This window comes from Ovis canadensis, chromosome 5 (genome assembly GCF_042477335.2).
Source record: "Ovis canadensis isolate MfBH-ARS-UI-01 breed Bighorn chromosome 5, ARS-UI_OviCan_v2, whole genome shotgun sequence".
NCBI lineage: Eukaryota > Metazoa > Chordata > Mammalia > Artiodactyla > Bovidae > Ovis > Ovis canadensis.
In genome coordinates this window covers 17,615,145-17,638,845 of record NC_091249.1, presented here as the reverse complement: position 1 = coordinate 17,638,845, position 23,701 = coordinate 17,615,145, and the positions used below count along the sequence as shown (strand labels likewise).

At 46.6% G+C, this 23,701-nt stretch overlaps 1 protein-coding gene across 1 annotated transcript in view; it reads left to right on the top strand.

The window, feature by feature from the left end:
• WNT3A (Wnt family member 3A) overlaps window positions 1-23,701 on the top strand; it is a 75,975-nt gene that overhangs the window by 11,189 nt on the left and 41,085 nt on the right. Inside the window, exon 2 of the mRNA XM_069590531.1 lies at window positions 13,586-13,827. Coding sequence (XP_069446632.1) covers window positions 13,586-13,827 — 242 coding nt within the window. The remainder of the gene's footprint in view (window positions 1-13,585; window positions 13,828-23,701) is intronic.

Here is a 23,701-nt window from a genome sequence, read left to right as displayed (position 1 = left end):
ACCCCATCACATCCACACTCTCACCTGAGGATGGTGAGAGACAAACGGTCGCTGTTTCAGCCACCCAGCCACCACGCTCACCAAGACAACTGTTCATAAATATTATCTTGCATGTACTGGTATTCAACATGTTTTAAGAGCGTAATATGTTTTAAGAGCAAATTTGGAAAACCCAGGAGTGGCCACAGGACTGGAAAAGGTCAGTTTTCATTCCAATCCCAAAGAAAGGCAATGCCAAAGAATGCTCAAACTACCACACAATTGCACTCATCTCACATGCTAGTAAAGTAATGCTCAAAATTCTCCAAGCCAGGCTTCAGCAATACATGAACCGTGAACTCCCTGATGTTCAAGCTGGTTTTAGAAAAGGCAGAGGAACCAGAGATCAAATTGCCAACATCTGCTGGATCATGGAAAAAGCACGAGAGTTCCAGAAAAGCATCTACTTCTGCTTTATTGACTATGCCAAAGCCTTTGACTGTGTGGATCACAATAAACTACGGAAAATTCTTCAAGAGATGGGAATACCAGACCATTTGACCCGCCTCTTGAGAAACCTGTATGCAGGTCAGGAAACAACAGTTAGAACTGGACATGGAACAACAGACTGGTTCCAAATAGGAAAAGGAGTACGTCAAAGCTGTATATCGTCACCCTGCTTATTTAACTTCTATGCAGAGTACATCATGAGAAACGCTGGACTGGAAGAAGCACCAGCTGGAATCAAGATTGCAGGGAGAAATATCAATAACCTCAGATATGCAGATGACACCACCCTTATGGCAGAAAGCAAAGAAGAACTAAAGAGCCTCTTGATGAAAGTGAAAGTGGAGAGTGAAAAAGTTGGCTTAAGGCTCAACATTCAGAAAACGAAGATCATGGCATCCGGTCCCATCACTCCATGGGAAATAGATGGGGAAACAGTAGAAACAGTGTCAGACTTTATTTCTGGGGGCTCCAAAATCACTCCAGATGGTGATTGCAGCCATGAAATTAAAAGACACTCCTTGGAAGAAAAGTTATGACCAACCTAGATAGTATATTCAAAAGCAGAGACATTACTTTGCCGACTAAGGTCCATCTAGTCAAGGCTATGGTTTTTCCTGTGGTCATGTTTGGATGTGAGAGTTGGACTGTGAAGAAGGGTGAGTGCTGAAGAATTGATGCATTTGAACTGTGGTGTTGGAGAAGACTCTTGAGGATCCCTTGGACTGCAAGGAGATCCAACCAGTCCATTCTGAAAGAGATCAGCCCTGGGATTTCTTTGGAAGGAATGATGCTAAAGCTGAAACTCCAGTACTTTGGCCACCTCATGCGAAGAGTTGACTCATTGGAAAAGACCCTGATGCTGGGAGGGATTGGGGGCAGGAGGAGAAGGGGACGACCCAGGATGAGATGGCTGGATGGCATCACGGACTCGATGAACGTGAGTCTGAGTGAAATCCAGGAGCTGGTGATGGACAGGGAGGCCTGGCGTGCTGCGATTTATGGGGTCGCAAAGAGTCAGACACGACTGAGCGACCGAACTGAACTGAGCTGAACTGAAGAGCTTAATAGCATACTGGAAAGGGGAAACCAACGTGCCAAAACCCTATCCTGCCAAATTAACTCGTTGATGTTGGTCAGGTGTCTTTCTCTACCCCCAGCTTCTTGGTCCAGGAGATTCCCTGGGGTTCCACTGACCAGGTTGCATAGGTTGGAGAGACTCATATAGTAGGCAGGGCCAGGCGCAGGACCACACAGGTGATGCTGGTGGGGCAGGTGGGCCAGATAAGCAGCTTGGCTTATGGAGGAAGAAAAGATTCCAGGGGCTTGAAAAGAAGAAGTAATCAGCCTCCAGCAGAGTGGTAGTGGGTCTCTGAGGAGGGATGGTGTTGGGGACAGAGGCAGAGGAAGGGAAGAGCTGTCTAAAGATTGTGGTGACCAGCCCTTGAAGGCGGCAGTGGCTTGAATCTGGAGGGGCCACCTCCCTGTGAGGTTCTGTTCCTCCAGGCCTGCGCAGCTTTGAGGGCAAGAGAAAAGAGCCAGCGTGAGCAGAGGAGACAGATGGGGAATATTTAATCTTTGCTGAGAAACAGACGACCAGAGTTACGGCTTCACACAGCACTTGTACATTAGTTCACAGCTCTGCAGGTCAGAGATCTTGGTGGTTTGCCTGGGTTTTCTACTCATAGTGTCTAGAGGCCAAAATCAGAGTGTTGGCCATTCTGGCAACAAATTTTCTCCCGACCTCACCCAGCTGTCAAATTCTGGTCCGTGCGGTCTCCATGTTCTCGCAGCTGTCTGCCAGGGTGGTTCTCAGCTCCTCGAGGCGACTTTCTGGTCTCGGATTGCAGCACCTTCATCTCAGAGCCAGCAACAGCTTCAGACGCTGTTGATGTCCCTGACTTCTGCTACCAGGTGAAGGCTCTGCTTTGAAAGCAGGCTTGTGGTTAGATGAACCCAGATTGGTGGCCCTGGTTCGTGTCTGCTTTCCACTGCGTGACTTGCAGTCATAGTGTACTCTGCCTGTGCTCACAGTCCCAGGCAGGAAGGTGGGCACTCTTGAGGCCTTGTGAGCATCTGGACTTGCTGGGTAGGAGAGCAGGAGAGCAACCACCTCCTTCAAGGTGTGCACAGCCGCTCTCTGTCCCATCCCCTCAAACCACATGTGTGTGTGCTAAGTGGCTTCATTCATGTCCAACTCTTTGTGACCCTATGGACCATAGCCCACCAGGCTCCTCTGTCCAGGGGATTCTTCACGCAAGAATACTGGAGTGGGTTGCCATGCCCCCCTCCAGGGGATCTTCCTGACCCAGGGCTCAAACCCATGTCTGTTATGTCTCCTGTGTTTGCAAACAGGGTCTTTACCACTAACGCCACCTGAGAAGCTCAAACCACATGTCCCTTCCCAGATGCTCCTGAGCTATCTCCCTCTGGGCGCCAGTCTGCTGGGACAAGAAAATAACATCTTTATTTGTACCCACCACTAAGTGCAGTCAAACTCACCTTCAGTTATGAACGGAGGTGACAAACTGCAACAGCCTTTGTGGTTTTCTGAGATGCTATCACCAGGGGAAAGCAGACACTTTCATCTCAGAAGATGGAGGCAGCCGGTGCAGAGATTACACCATGTCATTGAGCCCTCAGCCCACCATGCAGGCTCAGTAAAGAAACTCACGGTCCCGAATCACAAGCTTGTTCCCTGTTGTTGTAACCTGATGTCAGTCTGCTTGTTTGCTTGTAACTGTTTCTTTCTTCTCCACCTGGCTCTGGGATGATGGCTTGACTATAGAGCCGAGAGTTTCTACAGGCCAAAGCTGCTTCGCCACGTGCTCGCATCTCACATAGCCGGTTTGTTTATCGGGATGGAGACCTTGCTAGTGCACAGCCAAGCACAGGCTGACTTCGGCAGTCCCTCCATGGACGCCCTTCTCTAGCCCAGGATCTGACGCAGGAGTCCCGGCTGCATTTGCTGTTACTGCATTCCATGTGCTCTGAGAGCTTGGGGAGCACCGAGGTGGCAGCGCCCTGCAGTAGCAGCACTGTTCAGCGTACAGCGTCCCTCTCCCACTAGTCTCTAGTTCCTGGAGAGACCCTTAAACGGGACAGTGCATGGTTGTTCCTGGGGTCTGGGGCCCAGAGTCCTGGTGGATGCTGCTCCCCGCCAACCTGTCCAGCCCCCGGCCCCAGGTCAATGCACCTTCTACCTCCTCCCAGAAGATTAGGGGAGGAAGGACTTACAAATCTTCATTTTCCAAGTATTAACGGACTGAGGGTACCTACCTCCTCCTCAGATTAGAATTTTGAGTCTTGGGAGCGTTGACAAGATAGCACGTGTCCAGTTGGGAGTTTTCTTCCAGCTTTATGGAGAGATAGTTGACATATAACATTGTGTAAGGTTAAGGTGTACAATGCAATTATCTGATGTATGTCCACGTAATAATGATGTATATATTGCAACGTGATTACCACAGTAAGGTTAGTGAATACACGTTGGATATTCAATATAAATTTTTATGAACCAATTTATCCTTGACGGCTCACCCAAAATTCAGTGGCATCAATTGGGCCCCTGTGACCCTTCTCTGCCCCCTTTCTCCCAGACACAGACTCCTCCCATGTCTGACAGGAGCCCCCAACTTTCTGCCCTACATGGGCAGGGTCTGCATCACCAGGATTCTCTTGGTTGCCCAGCTCTGGGACAGAGGAATCTTTCTGGAAATAATTCAAGGAACTTAAGGGGCCATCAGGTCTAGGGTGGGTGGAAGAGGGATCCAGCTGGGATTGGTGGAGGCCAGAACAGGGGCATGGCCTTTGGGCTGGGAGCTGGCTGCCAGCACTCTGGCCTTGCTTGGGGAGTGGTAATATGGGTCCTGAATGGGAAGAGGGCCCAGAGAAGGCAGGCGCGGGGTGCTAACTCAGCACCGCAAGCTTGGGACAAGCCTGGGGAGAAGCCGTGACCTCGGGAGCCCCACTCTGCTTTCCCCTGGCAGGATGGGGAGAGGTGGGGAGCGCCAGGTGGGGACAGGCTGTGGGCTCCGGGGACGGGCAGCTCAGTCCCCGCCCACAGTGAGCCCTGGCATCTGGCAGGGGGACAAGCACCGTGGGACTGGTGAGGACAGAGATAGAGTCCGCTTTTTTTTCCTGTCTGAATTAAGTGGCCCTTTGTTTTTCCACTTGTTCTGAGTCTCCAAGTACATTCAGCCAGTAAAAAGAAATCCACTCAGGAATCAATTGAGTGCATTTTCCTTCTGACAGACCCTCTTCATCCCTTCTCCAGTTTGAGCCCGGCTGCCAGCAATGGAAGAGAAGGAGAGAACCCCACAAACCTCAGGAGCCATCCCCCTTCAGAAAGGCTCCAAGACCAGAGCCACGAAGGGCAAACCCTACCCTAATGCTCCATCAGGAAATGTTCAAACATCCAAAGAGATGCAGGGCTTGAACAAAGAACGTCATACCCTGGGTCATGCACATTTTGATTGACCCAGTGTATTCCATGCCTCACCATCCGTGCTATTCACCCACCTATTCATTGCGTGTTTTTATGAGACCTCAATCCACTCTTTCCCTGAAGACTTTGGCTGGCTCATCATTAACTAGAGTTCAACATTTGTTTGCAAATCACATCCCACGTGGAGCGTCAAAGTGTGGGACACGTGGGTGCAAAACCTCCCGAATCACAGAGTGGAAGAGCCAGAGCCGAGCAGGGCAGGTTCACCTGGAGTGGCAGCTCGTTCCTGCTTAAAAAATCCCTGGTGGTCCAATGGTTAAATATCCACCTTGCAATGCAGGCGACACCAGTTCAGTCCCTGGTCCAGGAGGATCCCACATGCTGCGGAGCAGATAGGCCGTTGCACCACAACTGCTGAGCCAGCGCTCTAGAGCTCACGAGCCGCAACTAAGGAAGCCTGCTCACCCTGGAGCCCATGCTCCACAGCGAGAGAAGCCGCCGCGGTGGGCACCCACACACTGTAACTAGACAGTAGCCCCCACTCGCTGCAGCTAGAGGAAGCCCGCTCGGAACAACAAAGACCCAGCACAACCAAAGACAAAGCAAAAGAAAGTGGAGTCGCTCAGTCGTGTCCGACTCTTTGCAACCCTATGGACTGTAGCCTACCAGGCTCCTCCGTCCATGGGATTTTCCAGGCAAGAATACTGGAGTGGGTTGCCAGGGTCACTGTGAGAGGTACCACACGGTGGAAACGGATGGCCAACCTGAGCCATGAGCAGTCGGAGCCAGCCACATATGCCGATATAGGCAGAGTGGTCACTGGGGCCAAGACAGGGATGTCTCAGTGGGTGAGAGGGGACAGAAATTGGCTGAACTAAGTTGGGGAGGTGGTGGAGGTGACAGTATTCTGAAAGAGAACTGAGGTCCGGGGAGTTTCGCCCTCTGATTTATAAGTGGGAAGTGAAAGGAACCATTAGTTGTTCAGTCATGTCTGACTCTTTGTGATCCCACGGACTCTAGCCCGCCAGGCTCCTCTGTCCATGGGCCTCCAGGCAAGAATACTGGAGTGGGTTGCCATTCCCTTCTCTGGGGGATCTTCCCAACCCAGGAATCGAACCCAGGTCTCCTGCATTGCTGGTAGACTCTTTACCACCTTAGCCACCAGGGAAGTGGGAGGTTATCTGCAAAAGCTCAGATGGAGAGTGGCAGAAGGCATGCCGGTTAGACACAGCCTACCTCACCCGCTGACCCTCACCAATCCATCCTGGACATCTGAACTCAGCCTGGAGTGGGCAGAGCTGGCCCATCCTCTCCACCCTGAAGTCCTCACCCTGCCCACTGGGGGCCTTCAAGAGCAGACACTGCTGACCCTGGCCTGCATGCCGCCTCTCAGTCCAAGCACCAGCTTCCCCCATCCTCCCGTCTGTGCATCCAGCCCATGCAGGTCCATCAGAAGCCAAACACCTCGGTCAGCACAGGAGTCCCAGAGAGACAGCGGCAGCCCCCGCAGTCTCCGCTCAGAGCTGTCTGTGCAGGACAGAGCGCAGGACAGCGAGGCTCAGACTGCAGAATACTGCCTAGAGAGAGACCTCACAGCTGGGTGAGAGAAGAGGGCTTCCCTTCCTGAAAACCTTGGGGTCCCAGACCCTGGGGTGGGTGTGGGAGAAAGCTGGGGAGGGTCAGGCCTCAGGCACCCAGGATCCAGTAGGCTTTGCAGGGAATGAAGGAAGAAGTGAGGGAACAAGCCAGCCCCACGGATGGAATGCCACTCTAGGAATACAGACTCAGGCAGGGCCATGGGGATGTCTGTGATATCTGCTGTGAGGTCATGGCTGGGTTTTGGCTCATCAAGGCATGAGGATGTATAGAATGGAGACTGCACCCAGGGAGGGGTGTCAGACTAGGGCACAGACGTGAGAGGGACCCAGGAGACCCAGGGTCTGGTTCGGAGGCTTCAGGTTTTCCCTAGAAATAGGGGTGCTAGAGATGGCCACCATGGAAAGAAGGCTCAGCTCCACCTGAGCACGTGGATGCATGGTGTCATGGACACTCCCCGGGGAAAGATAGGTTTTAACTCATGAGAGATGTACTTGATCAGGAAGGAAGAGCAAGCCGAAGATAGAGGTCACCCAGAAATGGTGGGCAGAATGGGCACAGGATGAGAGGATGCCAAACTTGGGAAACCCTGTGTTCAGGACTTCAAGAAGCTGCCCTCTCCTCAGCCAGCTAGCTGAATATAGAGCTACATACGTGCTGCAGTGGGGAGGTGAGGAGGGTGACGCTCACACAGGACAGCAGGGGGATTGTGGGAGACAAAAGGGACTCTGTGTGGCTGCAGAGTTCTGTCTCAGTCTGTGTGGGGTCCCTGGGTCCTGGTGCACACAAGGTTTGTTTGAGCCCTCTGAGCGTCTCTGGTGGGAATGGGGTTTGATTCTGAACATGAATTCGGCTCTCCTACCATCTTGCTGGGGCTTCTCCTTTGCCGTTGGGTCTGGGGTATCTCCCAGCCTACGTGGGATATTCTCCTTCAAGAATACACAGAAGAACTATACAAAAAAGATCTTCACCACCCAGATAACCATGATGATATGATCACTCACCTAGAGCCAGACATCCTGGAATGTGAAGTCAAATGGGCCTTAGGAAGCATCACTACGAACAAAGCTAGTGGAGGTGATGGAATTCCAGTTGAGCTATTTCAAATCCTAAAAGATGATGCTGTCAAAGTGCTGCACTCAATATGCCAGCAATTTTGGAAAACTCAGCAGTGGCCACAGGACTGGAAAAGGTCAGTTTTCATTCCAGTCCCAAAGAAAGGCAATGCCAAAGAATACCCAAATTATCACACAATTGTACTCATTCACACGCTAATAAAGTAATGCTCAGGAAGTGCACTCAGCGGCCCCATGGATCTGTGTCTTGCTTCAACAGTGCTTGAACGGAACAGACCCAGGGACGCCCCTTGCTCCAGCCTCCGACCACCCTCCAACCTATTTTCCAGTCGCAACCTCCGGAGTCAGCCACTCAGCTGTCCGCAATCACCGGGACCAGCCACCATTTTTTAACTCCTTATTATTATCGACCAATCATGAGCTCCCAGATTCGTCAGAATTATTCTACCAAGGTGGAGGCCGCCGTCAACCGCCTGGTTAACATGCAACTACGAGCCTCCTACACCTACCTCTCTCTGGGCTTCTATTTCGACCACAACAATGTGGCCCTGGAGGGTGTGGGTCACTTTTTTTCACCAACTGGCCAAGGAGAAGCGCGAGGGTGCGGAGTGTCTCTTGAAACTGCAAAACCAGCGTGGCGGCCGTGCCCTCTTCCTGGACGTGCAGAAGCCATCTCAAGATGAGTGGGGTTAAACCCAGGACGCTATGGAAGCCACCCTTCTCGTAGAGAAGAACCTGAATCAAGCCCTGTTGGATCTGCGTGGCCTGGCTTCTGCCCATGGAGACCCCCACATCTGTGACTTCCTGGAGAACCACTTCCTAGATGAGGAAGTGAAACTCATCAAGAAGATGGGTGACCACCTGACCAACCTCCGCAGGCTGGCTGGTCCCCAGGCTGGGTTGGGCGAGTATCTCTTGGAAAGGCTCACCCTCAAGCATGACCAGGAGCTTCTGGAGACCAGTGGCCATTGAAGAACCCACCTCACATCAGGGCTGCCTGAAGTCCCTCTCTGCAGTCACTAGGCAGCTTTTTAACACCCTGGAGCCCTCTCTCAAGCCTTGGACCAAATGGAAACAATAAAGCTTTTTGCAGCAAAAAAAAAAAAAAAAAGTAAAGTAATGCTCAAAATTCTCCAAGCCAGGCTTCAACAGTATGTGAACCGTGAACTTCCAAATATTCAAGCTGGTTTTAGAAAAGGCAGAGGAACCAGAGATCAAATTGCCAACATCTGCTGGATCATGGAAAAAGCAAGAGAGTTCCAGAAAAACATCTATTTCTGCTTTATTGACTATGCCAAAGCCTTTGACTATGTGGATCACCACAAACTGGAAAATTCTCAAAGAAATGGGAATACCAGACCACCTATCTGCCTCTTGAGAAATCAGAGGTCAGGAAGCATCAGTTAGAACTGGACATGGAACAGTAGACTGGTTCCAAATAGGAAAAGGAGACCATCAAGGCTGTATATTGTCACCCTGCTTATTTAATTTATATGCAGAGTACATCATGAGAAATGCTGGGCTGGATGAAGCACAAGCTGGAATCAAGATTTCCGGGAGAAATATCAATAACCTCAGACATGCAGATGACACCACCCTTATGGCAGAAAGCAAAGAACTAAAAAGCCTCTTGATGAAAGTGAAAGAGGAGAGTGAAAAAGTTGGCTTAAAGCTCAACATTCAGAAAACTAAGATCATGGCATCTGGTCCCATCACTTCATGGCAAATTGATGGGGAAACACTGGAAACAGTGTCAGACTTTATATTTTTGGGCTCCAAAATCACTGCAGATGGTGACTGCAGCCATGAAATTAAAAGATGCTTACTCCTTGGAAAAAAAGCTATGACCAACCTAGACAGCATATTAAAAAGCAGAGACATTACTTTGTCAACAAAGGTCCATCTAGTCAAGGCTATGGTTTTTCCTGTGGTCATGTAGCGATGTGAGAGTTGGACTGTGAAGAAAGCTGAGCACCGAAGAATTGATGCTTTTGAACTGTGATGTTGGAGAAGACTCTTGAGAGTCCCTTGGACTGCAAGGAGATCCAACCAGTCCATCCTAAAGGAAATCAGCCCTGAATATTCATTGGAAGGACTGGTGTTGAAGCTGAAACTCCAATACTTTGGCGGCCTGATGCAAAGAGCTGACTCATTTGAAAAGACCCTGATGCTGGGAAAGATTGAAGGCAGGAGGAGAAGGGGACGACAGGCATGAGATGGTCGGATGGCATCACTGACTCCATGGACATGAGTTTGAGGAAACTCCAGGAGTTGGTGATGGACAGGGAGGCCTGGCATGCTGCAGTCCATGGGGTCGCAGAGTCGGACATGACCGAGCAACTGAGCTGAACTGAACTGTGGCCACAGAGATGCATAGGACAAAGTCCCACGTTGACTGAGAGATGCGTGGAGACAGGGACTGCGCCCAGAGCCTGTTATGGCAGGAGCAGGGGGCTGGCAGAGTGTGAGAAGATGGAGCTGGACAGATCTCACAGGATTGTGCAATGAGGAAGTGTTCTCTCTGGGTCATCCAATGAGGTGTCTCCAGGTGCTGAAGGGCATGGGTTGTGTGCCTCGAGGCAAGGTGGCCTCTGGAGATTTTGGAGACAAAGAGGGAAAGATGTTAGGGTCTGATTTGTATTTCCAGAGGGTAGGTTTGTTTCTCTGAGAGACGGTGATTCCTGTTTCCTCTCATTCTCACCACAGATGGATGGATCTGGGTTAGACTCAGAGTAGGATTTACTGAGAGCATCGTAGTGGAGGTGTGTAGCTTGCTGAGGAACACAGAAACCTCTGTCCCATGTTCTTAGGGGTGCCTAACCCTCCAGGAGAGAGGAGATGCTGAACAAGAGGAACCTTTGGGGGCCCAGCTGAAATATTTACAAAGTCACCCACCAAATAAAGGAAAGGGAAACAGACATTTCCACCTGAATCCCACCAGAGAAACCTACCAGATAAGCAGGGACCGTCTTGCCAGGCTGAGGGGTCAGTCTGGGTCTGGGCATACCACACCAGAAACCCCAGTGGGAGGAGGAGATGGGGCTCTCGGGGAGGAGGAGAGAGCGCTGCGGCTAAAGGCCGGGTGAGCATGGGCAACACCTGTACCGCTCTGTGCCGAGAGAGTGAGCAGATCTCTGGGGACCAAGGAAGAAAGCACAGAGCCACCCCACACCCAGTGGTCCTCCTAGGTCCACAGGGCCTCCGTGCGTTGGTCGTCTCCTACCATCCTAAACATTTTCATGGCCCTTTCTGAGAGACCCTGAAGAGCCTTTGTGATATCTGTGGTTGATGGGAGGCAGGCTTCAACAGACAGCCCCAAAAAGTAGCAGTGGCCACACAGTCATTCACATGGAGCTTCCACCCAGGGGTGAAGGAAGCGTTAAGACATGGGAACCAAGCAGAGCTTTGCCAACAAGAGACCATCACCCCACTACAAACATAGATGCTCCCACAGGTGACAGAACCACGGGTTATCCATCCGGCTGGGCAGATACAGTGTGTCACCATTGGACTGGGGAAGCTCTTTCCCTCTGACCTGGAAAGGGCCAGATGAGTCTTCCTCTGAAATCAACGGGTAATCAAACCTGTCCACCCTAAAGGAAATCAACCCTGAATATTCATTGGAAGGACTGATGCTGAAGCTGAAGCTCCAATACTTTGGCCACCTGATGTGAAGAGCTGACTCATTGGAAAAGACCCTGATGCTGGGAAAGATTGAGGGCAGGAGGAGAAGGGGATGACAGAGGATGAGATGGTTGGATGGCATCATTGACTCGATGGATATGAGTTTGAGCAAACTCTGGGAGATAGTGAAGGACAAGCAAGCCTGACATGCTTCAGTCCATGGGGTTGCAAAGAGTCGGACACAACTGAGTGGCTGAAAAACAATCACGAATAGTAACATGACCACATTTCAGTCAGTTGTGACACACAAACACGTGTGTAACCAACAGCCCCATCAAACACAGAGCACTTCCTTCACCCTAGACCCTAGTGGTCCAGTAGAACTTTCCACAGTGACCGAAGTGTTCTTATATCTAACCATCCAACATGGCAACCACAGATCCTGTCTAGCTAGTGTGACTAAGAAACCACATTTTTCTCTCATTTTTTGTCATTTTGCTTAGATTAAATAGGCACATGTGCTGAGTGGGAACCATTTGGCAAAGCACAGCCTGACATACATTTTCTCATGCCGCCTTTTGGTCAGGCCAGACCTCCCATGAGAATGAGGAAACTATGCTGATTTCTGTACCTATCCACAGTGTTGCTGGGCCTTGGTCTTCATCAGAGGAATCGCAGTCACCCACACTGTATCAGGTCTCTCTTAAGCTCCCTGCCAGGGAGATCCCTGACCTTTGCACCGGCAGGCCACTCCTCTCTATTTCGATGTAGCATTCCACTGCAAGAGTAAACACTGTCTGTTCATCCACGCTTCTGTGGATGCATCCTTTGGTGGTTTCCAAGTTTTTCTCTGGTGATCACAGCCCTGTGAATATTCTTGAGCACATCTTATTGTGTACATAAGCTTTTATATCTGTTGAGTAAATAGCCAAAGGCCTGCTGGAATGGTGGGCATGAGTTCAGCAGTGATTTTCGCCTATATGATTTATTTACCCACTGCTGTGCCCCATCTCTATGTGTGTGCGTGCGTGCTAAGTCGCTTCAGTCATGTCTGACTCTTGGTGACCCCGTGGACTGTAGTCCCCCAGGCTGCTCTGTCCATGGGATTCTCTAAGCAAGAATACTGGAGTGGGTTGCCATTCCCTCCTCCAGGGTGCCCCATCTCTAACTCAACTCTAATGGCAGAAAGCAGGGAGGAACTAAAGGGTCTCTTGATGAAGATGAAAGAGGAGAGTGAAAAAACTGGCTTGAAATTCAACATTCAAAAAACTAAGATCGTGGCATCCGGTCCCATCAGTTCATGGCATACAGAAGGGGCAAAGTGGAAGCAGTGACAGATTTTCCTTTCTTGGGCTCCAAAATCACTGCAGACGGGGACTGCAGCCGTGAAACTGAAAGATACTTGCTCCTTGAAAGGAAAGCTATGACACCTAGACAGCTTATTAAAGAACAAAGACGTCACCTTGTTGAAAATAGTCCATATAGTCAAAGCTATGGTTTTTCCAGTAGTCATGTACAGATGTGAGAGTTGGACCATAAGAAAAGCTGAGCACTGAAGAACTGATGCCTTCAAATTGTGGTGTTGGAGAAGACTCTTTAGAGTCCCTTGGACTGCAAGGAGATCAAACCAATCAATCCTAAAGGAAATCAACCATAAATATTCATTGGAAGGACTGATGCTGAAGCTCCAATACTTTGGCCACCTGATGCAAAGAGCTGACTCACTGGAAAAGACCCTGAGGCTGGGAAAAATTGAGGGTAGGAGTAGAAGAGGATGGCAGATGATAAGATGGTTGGATAGCATCATTGACTCAATGGACATGAACTTGAGCAATTCCAGAAGACAGTGAAGGACAAGGGAGCCCGAATGCTGCAGTCCCTGAGCTGGACATGACTTAGCTACTGAACAACATGCCCTATCTCACACTGCTCTAGAAGTGATTGTCCTCCTGCCAAAGACCCAGCAGCACCTCCTCTGGGCAGCCCCTGTACTGACTCAGCATCACCTGTATCCTTGAGTGCTCTTCTCTGTGTTCCTGAACAGTTTCAGGGTGCTGCTATCTCCACACCATTGGAGCCAGGACCCCTGCAGTTGCGCAGAGAAGCAGGGAAGCCTCCACCATTTCCTTGACTTCTCTTCTGTCAATCCACGTGCACATCACGATGTTTTGTGCTAAGTGTCATGTACAGGATAGGGACAGGCTTCCTCCATGGTAGAAGCACATCTTGCCCAAGGAAAGGGCCTGTGTGCATCCTCCAAAGAAAGTTCACCCGAGGACAGGCCTGACTCCTGCTCCTGGTTCACGGGCCAGAAGGGCACTTCCCCTACTAACCAGGCCTCCTTGTCCTCCCCCAGGTCTCTGGCTGTTGGGCCCCAGTACTCATCCCTGGGGACACAGCCCATCCTCTGCGCCAGCATCCCAGGCTTAGTACCCAAGCAGCTGCGTTTCTGCCGGAACTACGTGGAGATCATGCCCAGCGTGGCAGAGGGCATCAAAATCAGCATCCAGGAGTGCCAACACCAGTTCCGGGGCCGCCGTTGGAATTGCACCACTATCAACAACAGCCTGGCCATCTTTGGCCCCGTGCTGGACAAAGGTACAGGTGGTACCCATCATGGCTAGCCAGGCAGAGGCGGCAGCCCAGGGATGTGGGTGCAGCAGGGCTCAAACCAGCTTCCCCCTCAGTGGGAGTGGGCACAAGCCAGCTCATTTCCTTTCTGTCTCTCTTTCTCACTTGTGCTCAGGCACAGGAACAGCACTTCCAGTAAGAGGGCAGTGCTCGATACTATAGGGATCTCCTATGTGGGTCCTTTCCAATGCTCACCCACTCTGGAGGGTGCTCTTGGAGTTTGGGAAGGGTATAGGATCACACAGAGATTCCTCCTGCTTCCCTTTTTCCGAAAAACAGTTACACAGTTTCACGGGGACAGGATTAACTACTGCAGTTTTCCTGAAAAAGCCAGGACTTCAAGGCAGGTCTTAGAGAGAAAATACAAAAACAAACAGAAAACACAAAAAAGGGTGAGGGTTGGGGATGATAGAGGCACACAGCAGAAGTTATCCAGGGTCCTGGAGCCAGGGAAGAAGAGGAAGATCTGGCAGGCTGGGTGCTGGTTAACTCTTGGTAAAGAGCAAATTTGCACAAGACATAGCAGTTTAAACAATAATGATCATGTGTTGTCGGTCCCAACATCTGCAGACACTGGGAGATGCAGTAGGCAGGGCTGGTCTCTGCTAACAAGAGAGAGAGAGAGACGAGCTGGTCCTCATCTCTCTTACATGCCTGGTGGCCCCTGATGCTTCTGCACATGACCTGGGTTCGCTTAAATGCAGTGGCTGGGCCCTCCAGCAAGTGAGGAAAGAGGGAGGGAGAGAGAAAAAGAGAAAGAGGGAGAGAGGCTTCTTTCACTGAGCATAACGTTTTCAAGATGCATCCACCTGTAGTGTGTTCTGGTACTTTATTCCTTTTTATGGCTGAATTATATTCCATCATACGATGGATCACATTTTATTTATCCATTCATCTGTTGATGGACAATTAGGTTGTTTCAAGCCTTTTATTGTCTGTTGTGAATAATGCTGATATTTCAAGTATCTGAATACCCGTTTTTCAATTCTTCTGGGTATATTCCTAGAAGTAGAATTGCATAGTAATTCTGTGTTTTGAGGAATTACCAAACTCTTTTTCCACAGCAACTGCACCATTTTGCTCTCCCACCAGCAACACAAGAGGGTTCCAGTTTCTCCAGATTATTGCCAATGTTTGTTATTCTCTTTTTTTTTTCCTTTAGTCCTCCCAGTGGATCTGAAGTGATGTCTCATTGTAATTGTTATTTGCACATCCCTGATGACTGATGATGTTGAGCATCTTTTCATGGGATTGTTGAACATCTGAATGTCTTCTTTGGAGAAATGTCTATGCAAGTCGTTTGCCCAGTTTTTAATTGGGTTGCTTGCGTTTCTATTGTTGAGTTGTCAGAGTTCTTTATATATCTAACACTCAGAAAGATTATTTTCAAAACATCTTCTCCCTTTATAGATTGTCTTTTCACTTGTATGACAGGGTCCTTTGATGTACAGAAGTTTTAAATTTTGATGACATTCAATTTACCCATTTAGATATCATATCAAAGTAAACATTGCCTAATCTACAGTTATGAAGTTTTACGCTTGTGTTTTCTCCTAAGAGTTTTATAGTTTTACTTCTTACATTTAGGTCTTTGATCTATTTTTAGTAAATTTTTGTATATAGTGAGAAGTAAGGGTCCAGCTTAATTCTTTTGCATGTGGGAAACCAATTATTTCAGCACCATCTGTTCAAAAGACTAGTCTTTCCCCTATTGAATAGTCTTGGCACCCTGGTTAAAAGTCAATTGTCCATGGATGTCTGGGTTTATTTCTGGACTTTCAATTCTGTTCCATTGGTCTATATGTCTACCATTCTTCCAATACAACACTATTTTGATTTCTATAGTTTTATAGTATGCTTTAGAGTTGGGAAGTATAAATTCTCCGACTTTATTTTTATTTTACAATTGCTTTGGCTTTGATTGTTTTGGCTTTTGGAGACTCCCTTACAATTCCATGTGAATTTTAGGGTTGTTTTTTCATTTCTGCAAAAAAAGATGTTTTGAATTTTGATGGTGATTGCATTGAATCTGTACATTAGTTTGAGAAGTATTGCCATCTTAACATTATTGTCTTCTAATGCATGAACATGGGATTTTTCCATTTATTTAGGTCTTCCTTAATTTTTCAGCAGTGTTTTATAGTTTTCAGTGAACGAGTCTCATGCATCTTTGGTTAATGCGTTCCTAAGTGTTTTATTCTTTTGATGCTATTATAAATGAAATCATTTCATTCATTTCCTTTTCAAATTGTTCACTATGTGTAGAAGTACAATTGATTTTTGTTTGAAACTGTATCCTGCAAATTTGATTAATTTTTCCATTAGCTGTGAGAGTTTGTGTAGATTCTTTAGAATTTTCTATATATGAGATCAAGTCATCTGTGAGTAGAAGTGTTTTTGCTTCTTGCTTTCTAATTTGGATGCCTTTTCTTTCTTTTTCTTGCCTGATTGCTCTGGCTAGCACTTCCAGTACTATGTTGAATATGATCAATGAGAGTGGGCACCCTTGTCTTCTTCCTGATCTTAGAGGGAAAGCTTTTATCTTTCACCATGGAGTATATGATGCTAGCTGTGAATTTTTCATAACTTCCCTTTATCGGGTTAAGGAGATTATCTTCTATTCCTAATCTGTTGAGTGTTTGTATCATGAAAAGGCTACTGGATTACATCAAATGCTCTTTCTGAATCAAATAAGATGATCACATGATTTTGCCTTCATTCTGTTCACATGGCATTTCTTCTAAGGAATTCTTGCATCTGAATTAAATTTGACCTTTCTGTCCATCTTAGTTCACTGATTCCTAACAAGTTGATGTTCACTCTTGCCATCTCCTGTTTGACCACTTCCAATTTGCCTTGACTCATGGACCTAACATTCCAGGTTCCTATGCAATATTATTTACAGCATCAGACTTTACTTTCACCACCAGACACATCCGCGCCTAGGGGTCATGTTTGCTTTTGCTCAGCCTCTCCATTCCTCCTGGAGCTGTTTCTCCACTCTCTTCCAGTAGCACATTAGACTCCTACTGACCTGGGCAGTGGGGTCTCATCCTCCAGTGTCATGTCTTTTTGCCTTTTCATACTGTTCAAGGGGTTCTCAAGGCAAGAAAGCTGAAATGGTTTGCCATTCCCTTCTCCAATGGACGACATTTTATCAGAACTCTGTACCATGACCTATCTGTCTTGGGTGGCACAACATGGCCTGATTCATAGTTTCATTGAGTTGCCCGAGGAGGCTGTGGTCCATATGATCATTTTGGTTAGTTTTCTGTGATTGCGGTTTTCATTCTGCCTGCCCTCTGATGAGGGCAAAAGGCAAAAGTCCTATCAGGAAGGGACTTGTGGAGAAAACTGGGTCTTGCTTTGGTGGGTAAGGTGATGCTCATTAAATCTTCAGTGTAATTTCCTGCTGCTGGGTGAGGCTGTGCTCCTTCTCTGTGGTCTGGCCTGAGACAGCCCAGTCCTGGAGGCTGCAGCCTCTATGGTCGGCTCTAGGCTCTATGGTAGGCGTAATGGCAGCCTCTTCCAAGAGGACTTAGGCCAGCACGCTGCACCTCCCAGGACTGCTGCTGCCAGTGCCCCGATCCTGAGGCCAGCCACTGTCAACTCGCGTCTCTGCTGGAGACTCCCAGACTCTCACAGGCAAGTCTGGCTGAGTCTCTCGTGGGGTCACTGCTCCTTTCTCTTGAGTCCTGGTACACACAAGGTTTTGTCTATGCCCTCCAAGAGTTTGTTTCCCCTGTTCTGTTGAAGTTCTATAATCAAATCCCATTGACCTTCAAATTTCCTGGGAATATTCAGTCCCTTTGCTGAATCCCCAAGTTGGGGAAGTCTGTTGTAGGGCCTGGAGCTTTCATAACAGTGCAAGAACTTCTTTGGTATAATTGTTCTCCAGTTTGTAGATCGCCTACCCATTGGCTCTTTGGTAAGGTTAATGGCGACCTCCTCCGAGAGGATTTATACCACATGCCCTGCCTCCCAGGACTGCTGCTGCCAGTACCCCTGTCCCTGCGACTGGCCACTGCTGACCCATGCTTCCACAGGGGACCCTCAGATGCTAACAGGCAGGTCTGGCTTAGTCTCCTGTGGGATCACTGCTCCTTCCCCTGGGTCCTGGTGCACACAAGGTTTTGTTTGTGCCCTCCAAGAGTCTTTGGCAGGTATGAGGTTTGATTATAAACGTGATTGCCCCCTCCCTACCGTCTTATTGTGGCTTCTCCTTTGTCCTTAGACATGGTGTATCTGTTTTTGGTGGGTTCCAACATCCCCCTGTTGATGGTTGTTCAGCAACTAGTTGCAGTTTTGGTGACCTCTCTGGAAACTGAGTGCACATCCCTCTACTTTTCTCACACAGATATATATGTGTGCAAGATTATATATATATGTACACATTAATATACAGTATTTGTTTTTCTCTTTGACTTACTTCACTCTGTATAACAGGCTCTAGGCTCATCATCTCAATTCAGCTGATTCAAATTCATTCCTTTTTATGGCTGAGTAATAGGCCATTGTATAATATGACCACATCCTCTTATGCATTCATCTGTTGATGGCCATCTCGGTTGCTTCCATAACCTAGCTATTGTAAATAGTGCTACAATGAACATTGGGGTACACGTGTCTTTTTCAGTTATGGTTTTCTCAGGGTATATAACCAGTAGTGGGATTGCTGGGTCATATGGTAGTTCTATGTTTAATTTTTTAAGGAAACTCCATACTGTTCTCCATAGTGGCTATACCAATTCTTTTTCCTCCATACTCTCGCCAGCATTTATTACTTATGGACTTTTTGATGATGACAATTCTGACTGGTGTGCATTGGTACCTCCTTGTAGTTTTGATTTAGTATTTCTCAAATAATTAGTGATATTCAGCATCTTTTCATGTGTCTTTTGGCCATCTATATGTCTTCTTTGGAGAGATGTCTATTTAGGTTTTCCACTCATTTTTTGGTTGGATTTTTTTGTTTTTTGATGTTGAGCTCCATGAGCTGTTTGTATATTTTGGAGATATTATTTGTATATATTTGTATGTAGCTAATATTTATATATATGAATTTATTTGTATATATTAATTTCCCTTTCAGCTCTATTTGTAGATATTAATTCTTTGTCTCTTGCTTAATTTGCAAATATTTTCACCCATTCTACTGGAGTTTCCCTGGTGGCTCAGATGATAAAGAATCTGCTTGCAATGCAGGAGGATTTCCCTGATAGCTCAGTTGGTGAAGAATCCACCTGCAATGCAGAAGACTCCAGTTTGATTCCTGGGTCAGGAAGATCCACTGGAGAAGGGATAGGCTACCCACTCCAGTATTCTTGGGCTTCCCTTGTGGCTCAGCTGGTAAAGAATCCACCTGCAATGCAGGAGACCTGGGTTCAATCGGTGGGTTGGGAAGATCCCTTGGAGAAGGGAAAGGCTACTCACTCCAGTATTCTGGCATAGAGAATTCCATGGACTCTATAGTCCATGGGGTTGCAAAGAGTCAGACGTGACTGCAATGCAGGAGAGTCAGGTTCGACCCCTGGGTTTGGAAGATCCCCTGTAGAAGAAAATGGCAACCCCTCCAGTATTCTTGCCTGGAAAATCCCATGGATAGAGGAGTCTGGTGGGCTACAGTCCATGGGGTCACAAAGAGTTGAACATGACTGAGCAACTAACACTTTTCCTTTACCCATTCTGAGGGTTGTCTTTTCATTTTGTCCATGGTTTCCTTTCCTGTGCAAAACTTTTTAAGTTTAATTAGGCCCCATTTGTTTATTTTTCTTTTTACATTTTCATTACTCAAGAAGGTGCAAGAACTTCTTTGCAAAAAAAGATCTTGCTGTGATTTATGTCAAAGAGTGTTTTTTCTATGTTTTCCTCTGAGTTATATAGTGTCTGGACTTACATTTAGGTCTTTAATCCGTTTAAAGTTTACTTTTGTGTGTGATGTTAGGGAGTATTCTAACTTCATTATTTTACATGTGGCTGTCTAGATTTCCCAGCACCACTTACTGAAGAGGCTATCTTTTCTCCATTGTATATTTTTGCCTCCTTTGTCATAGATTTGGTGACCATAGGTGCGTGGGTTAACTTATGGGCTTTGTATCCTGTATCATGGATCTATTTCTCTGTTTTTGTACCAGTACCATACTGTCTTGATTACTGTAGCTTTGCAGTATAGTTTGAAGTTGGGAAGCCTGAATCCTCTAACTCCATTTTTCTTTCTCAAGATTACTTTGGTTCTTTGGGGTGTTTTCATACAGATTGTAAAAATTTTCGTTCTAATTCTGTGAAGAATGCCATTGGTAATTTAATAGGAATTCCATGGAATCTGTAGTTTGCTTTAGGCAATATACTCATTTTCATTATATTGATTCTTTCAATCCAAGAACATCATATTTCCCTCCATCTGTCTGTGTCCTCCTTGATTTTCATCAGTGTTTTATAGTTTTCTGAATACAGGTCTTTTGCCTTATTAGGTTGGTTTATTCCTAGGTATTTTATTATTTTTTTTATGATGGTAAGTGTGATTGTTTCCTTAATTTCCCTTTCTGCTCTTTTGTTATTAGTGTGTAGGAATGCAGGAGATTTCTGTGCCTTAATTTTGTATCCTACAACTTTGCCAAATTCGCTATGTTCAGTAGTTTCCTGGTGGCATCTTGGGATTTTCTGCATATATAGTATCATGTCATCTGCAAACAATGACAGTTTTGCTTCTTCTTTTCCAGCTTGGATTCCTTTTATTTCTTTTTCATCTCTAATATCCATGGCAAGGACTTCCAAAACAATGTTGATGAGAATGGACATCCTTGTCTTGTTCCTGATACTACGGGAAATGCTTTCAGTTTTTCACCATTGAAAATGATGTTTGTTATATATTGCCTTTATTATGTTGAGGTTCCCTCTATGCTCATTTTCTGGAGAGTATCACAGATGGTTGTTGAATTTTGTCAAAAGCTTTCTCTGAGTCTATTGAGATGATCATATGGCTTTTATTCTTTAATTTGTTAATATGGTCCATCACTGCATAAACTGTCACACTGATTGACTTGTGTACATTGAAAGACTTGTGTATATTTCTGGGATAAATCCCACTTGATCATGGTGTATAATCCTTTTAATGTATTATTGGATGCTGCTGGCTAGTATTGTTTTTAAGCATTTCCCAATGATTTTAAATCAATTTATTTGTAAAAACAGAAAAAGGAAAGAAATAAATAAAACCAGTAACAGTAGTACAGTCGATACAGTTGCTACGGCATTAATAACTTATAAAAGACATAGTAGCTACATAAGTGGAAAAGGAAATGGCAACCCACTCCAGTGTTCTTGCCTGGAGAATCCCAGGGACGGGGGAGCCTGATGGGCTGCCGTCTATGGGGTCTCACAGAGTCGGACACGACTGAAGCGACTTAGCAGCAGCAGCAGCAGCAGCTAGATAAGTGTGTGTGTTCACTTGCTAAGTCATGTCCAACTCTGTGACCACATGGACTGCGGCAGCCAGACTTCCTTGTCCTTCACTGTCTCCCGGAGTTTACTCAGATTCATGTCCATTGAGTCAGTGATGCTATCTAACCATTTTGCCCTCTGCCACCCTCTTCTCCTTTTGCCTACAGTCTTTCCCAGCATCAGGGTCTTTTCCAATAGAACAGTACTTCACATCAGGTGGCCAAAGTATTGGAACTTCAGCTTCAGCATCAGTCCTTCCAATGACTATTCAGAGTTGATTTCTTTTGGAATTGACTGGTTTGATCTCCTTGCAGTCCAAGGGACTCTCAAGAGTCTTCTCCAGCACCAAAATTCGAAAGCATCAGTTCTTCAGTGCTCAGCCTTCTTTTTGGAGAAAGAAATGGCAACCCACTCCACTGTTCTTATCTGGAGAATCCCATGAAAAGAAGAGCCTGGTTGGCTACAGACTATGTGGTTGCAAAGAGTCAGCCAGGACTCAGCAGCTAGGCAACAACAACAGCCTTCTTTTTGGTCCAACTCTCACATCCATACCTGACTACTGGAAAAACCATAGCTTTTACTATACGAACCTTTGTCAGCAAAGTGATGTCTCTGCTTTTTAATACTCTGTCTAGGTTTGTCACAGCTTTTCCCTCCCAGGAGCAAACGTCTTTTATTATCACAGCTACAGTCACCATCCACAGTGATTTTGAAGCCCAGTGAAATATAATATGTCACTGCTTCCACTTTTTCCTCTTCTATATGCCGTGAAGTGATGGGACCGGATGCCACGATCTTAGTTTTTTGAATGTTGAATTTTAATCTGGCCTTTTCACTCTCCTATTGCACCTTCATCAAGATGCTCTTTAGTTCCTCTTCACTCTCTGCCATTACAGTGGTATTATCTTTATGCCTGAGGTTGCTGATATTTCTCCTGGAAATATTGATTCCAGCTTGAGTTATCCAGGCTGGCCTTTCCCATGATGTACCCTACATATACATTAAATAAGCAGGATGACAATATACAGCCTTGGTGTACTCCTTTACCATTTTGAATCAGTCTGTTTTTCTATGTCTGCTTCTACCTGTTGCTTCTTGACCTGCATACAGGTTTTTTAGGAGATAGGTAAGGTGGTCTGGTATTCCCATCTCTTTAAGAATTTTCCACAGTTTATTGTGAACCACACAATCAAGGCTTTAGTGTACTCAATAAAGCATAAGTAGATGTTTTTCTGAAATTCCCTTGCTTTCTCTATGATCCAAGAAATATTGGCAATTTAATCTCTGGTTCCTTTGCCTTTTCTAAATCCAGCGTATACATCTGGAAATTCTCAGTTCATGTACTGCTGAAGCCTAGCTTGAAGAATTTTGAACATAACCTTTCTAGCATGTGAAATGAGCACAGTTGTAAGGTAGTTTGAACATTATTTGGCTCTGCACATGGACATCACCAGATAGTCAATACCAAAATTAGGCTAATTATATTCTTTACAGATAAAGACAGAAAAGCTCTATACAGTCCTCAAACGGAAGACCTGGAGCTCATTGCAGCTCAGATCATCAGTCTCTTATTGCAAAATTCAGGCTTGAACTGAAGAAAATAGAAAAACCATTCAGGTTTGACCTAAATTAAATCCCTTATGATTATACCGTCAGTTCAGTTCAGTTCAGTCGCTCAGTTGTGTCCGACTCTTTGTGACCCCATGAACAGCAGCATGCCAGACCTCCCTGTCCATCACCAACTCCCGGAGTTCACTCAGACTCATGTCCATTGAGTCGGTGATGCCATCCAGCCATCTCATCCTCGGTCGTCCCCTTCTCCTCCTGCCCCCAATCCCTCCCAGCATCAGGGTCTTTTCCAATGAGTCAACTCTTCGCATGAGGTGGCCAAAGTACTGGAGTTTCAGCCTCAGCATCATTCCTTCCAATGAACACCCAGGACTGGTCTCCTTTAAAATGGACTGGTTGGATCTCCTTGCAGTCCAAGGGACTCTCAAGAGTCTTCTCACACAATTCAAAAGCATCAATTCTTCGGCGCTCAGCTTTCTTCACATCCAACTCTCACATCCATACATGACCACCGGAAAAACCATAGCCTTGACTAGATGGACCTTTGTTGGCAAAGTAATATCTCTGCTTTTTAATATGCTATCTAGGTTGGTCATAACTTTCCTTCCAAGGAGTAAGCATCTTTTAATTTCATGGCTGCAGTCACCATCTGCAGTGATTTTGGAGCCCAAAAATATAAAGTCTGACACTGTTTCCACTGTTTCCCCATCTATTTGCCATGAAGTGATGGGACCAGATGCCATGATCTTCGTTTTCTGAATGTTGAGCCTTAAGCCAACTTTTTCACTCTCCTCTTTCACTTTCATCAAGAGGCTTTTCAGTTCCTCTTCAC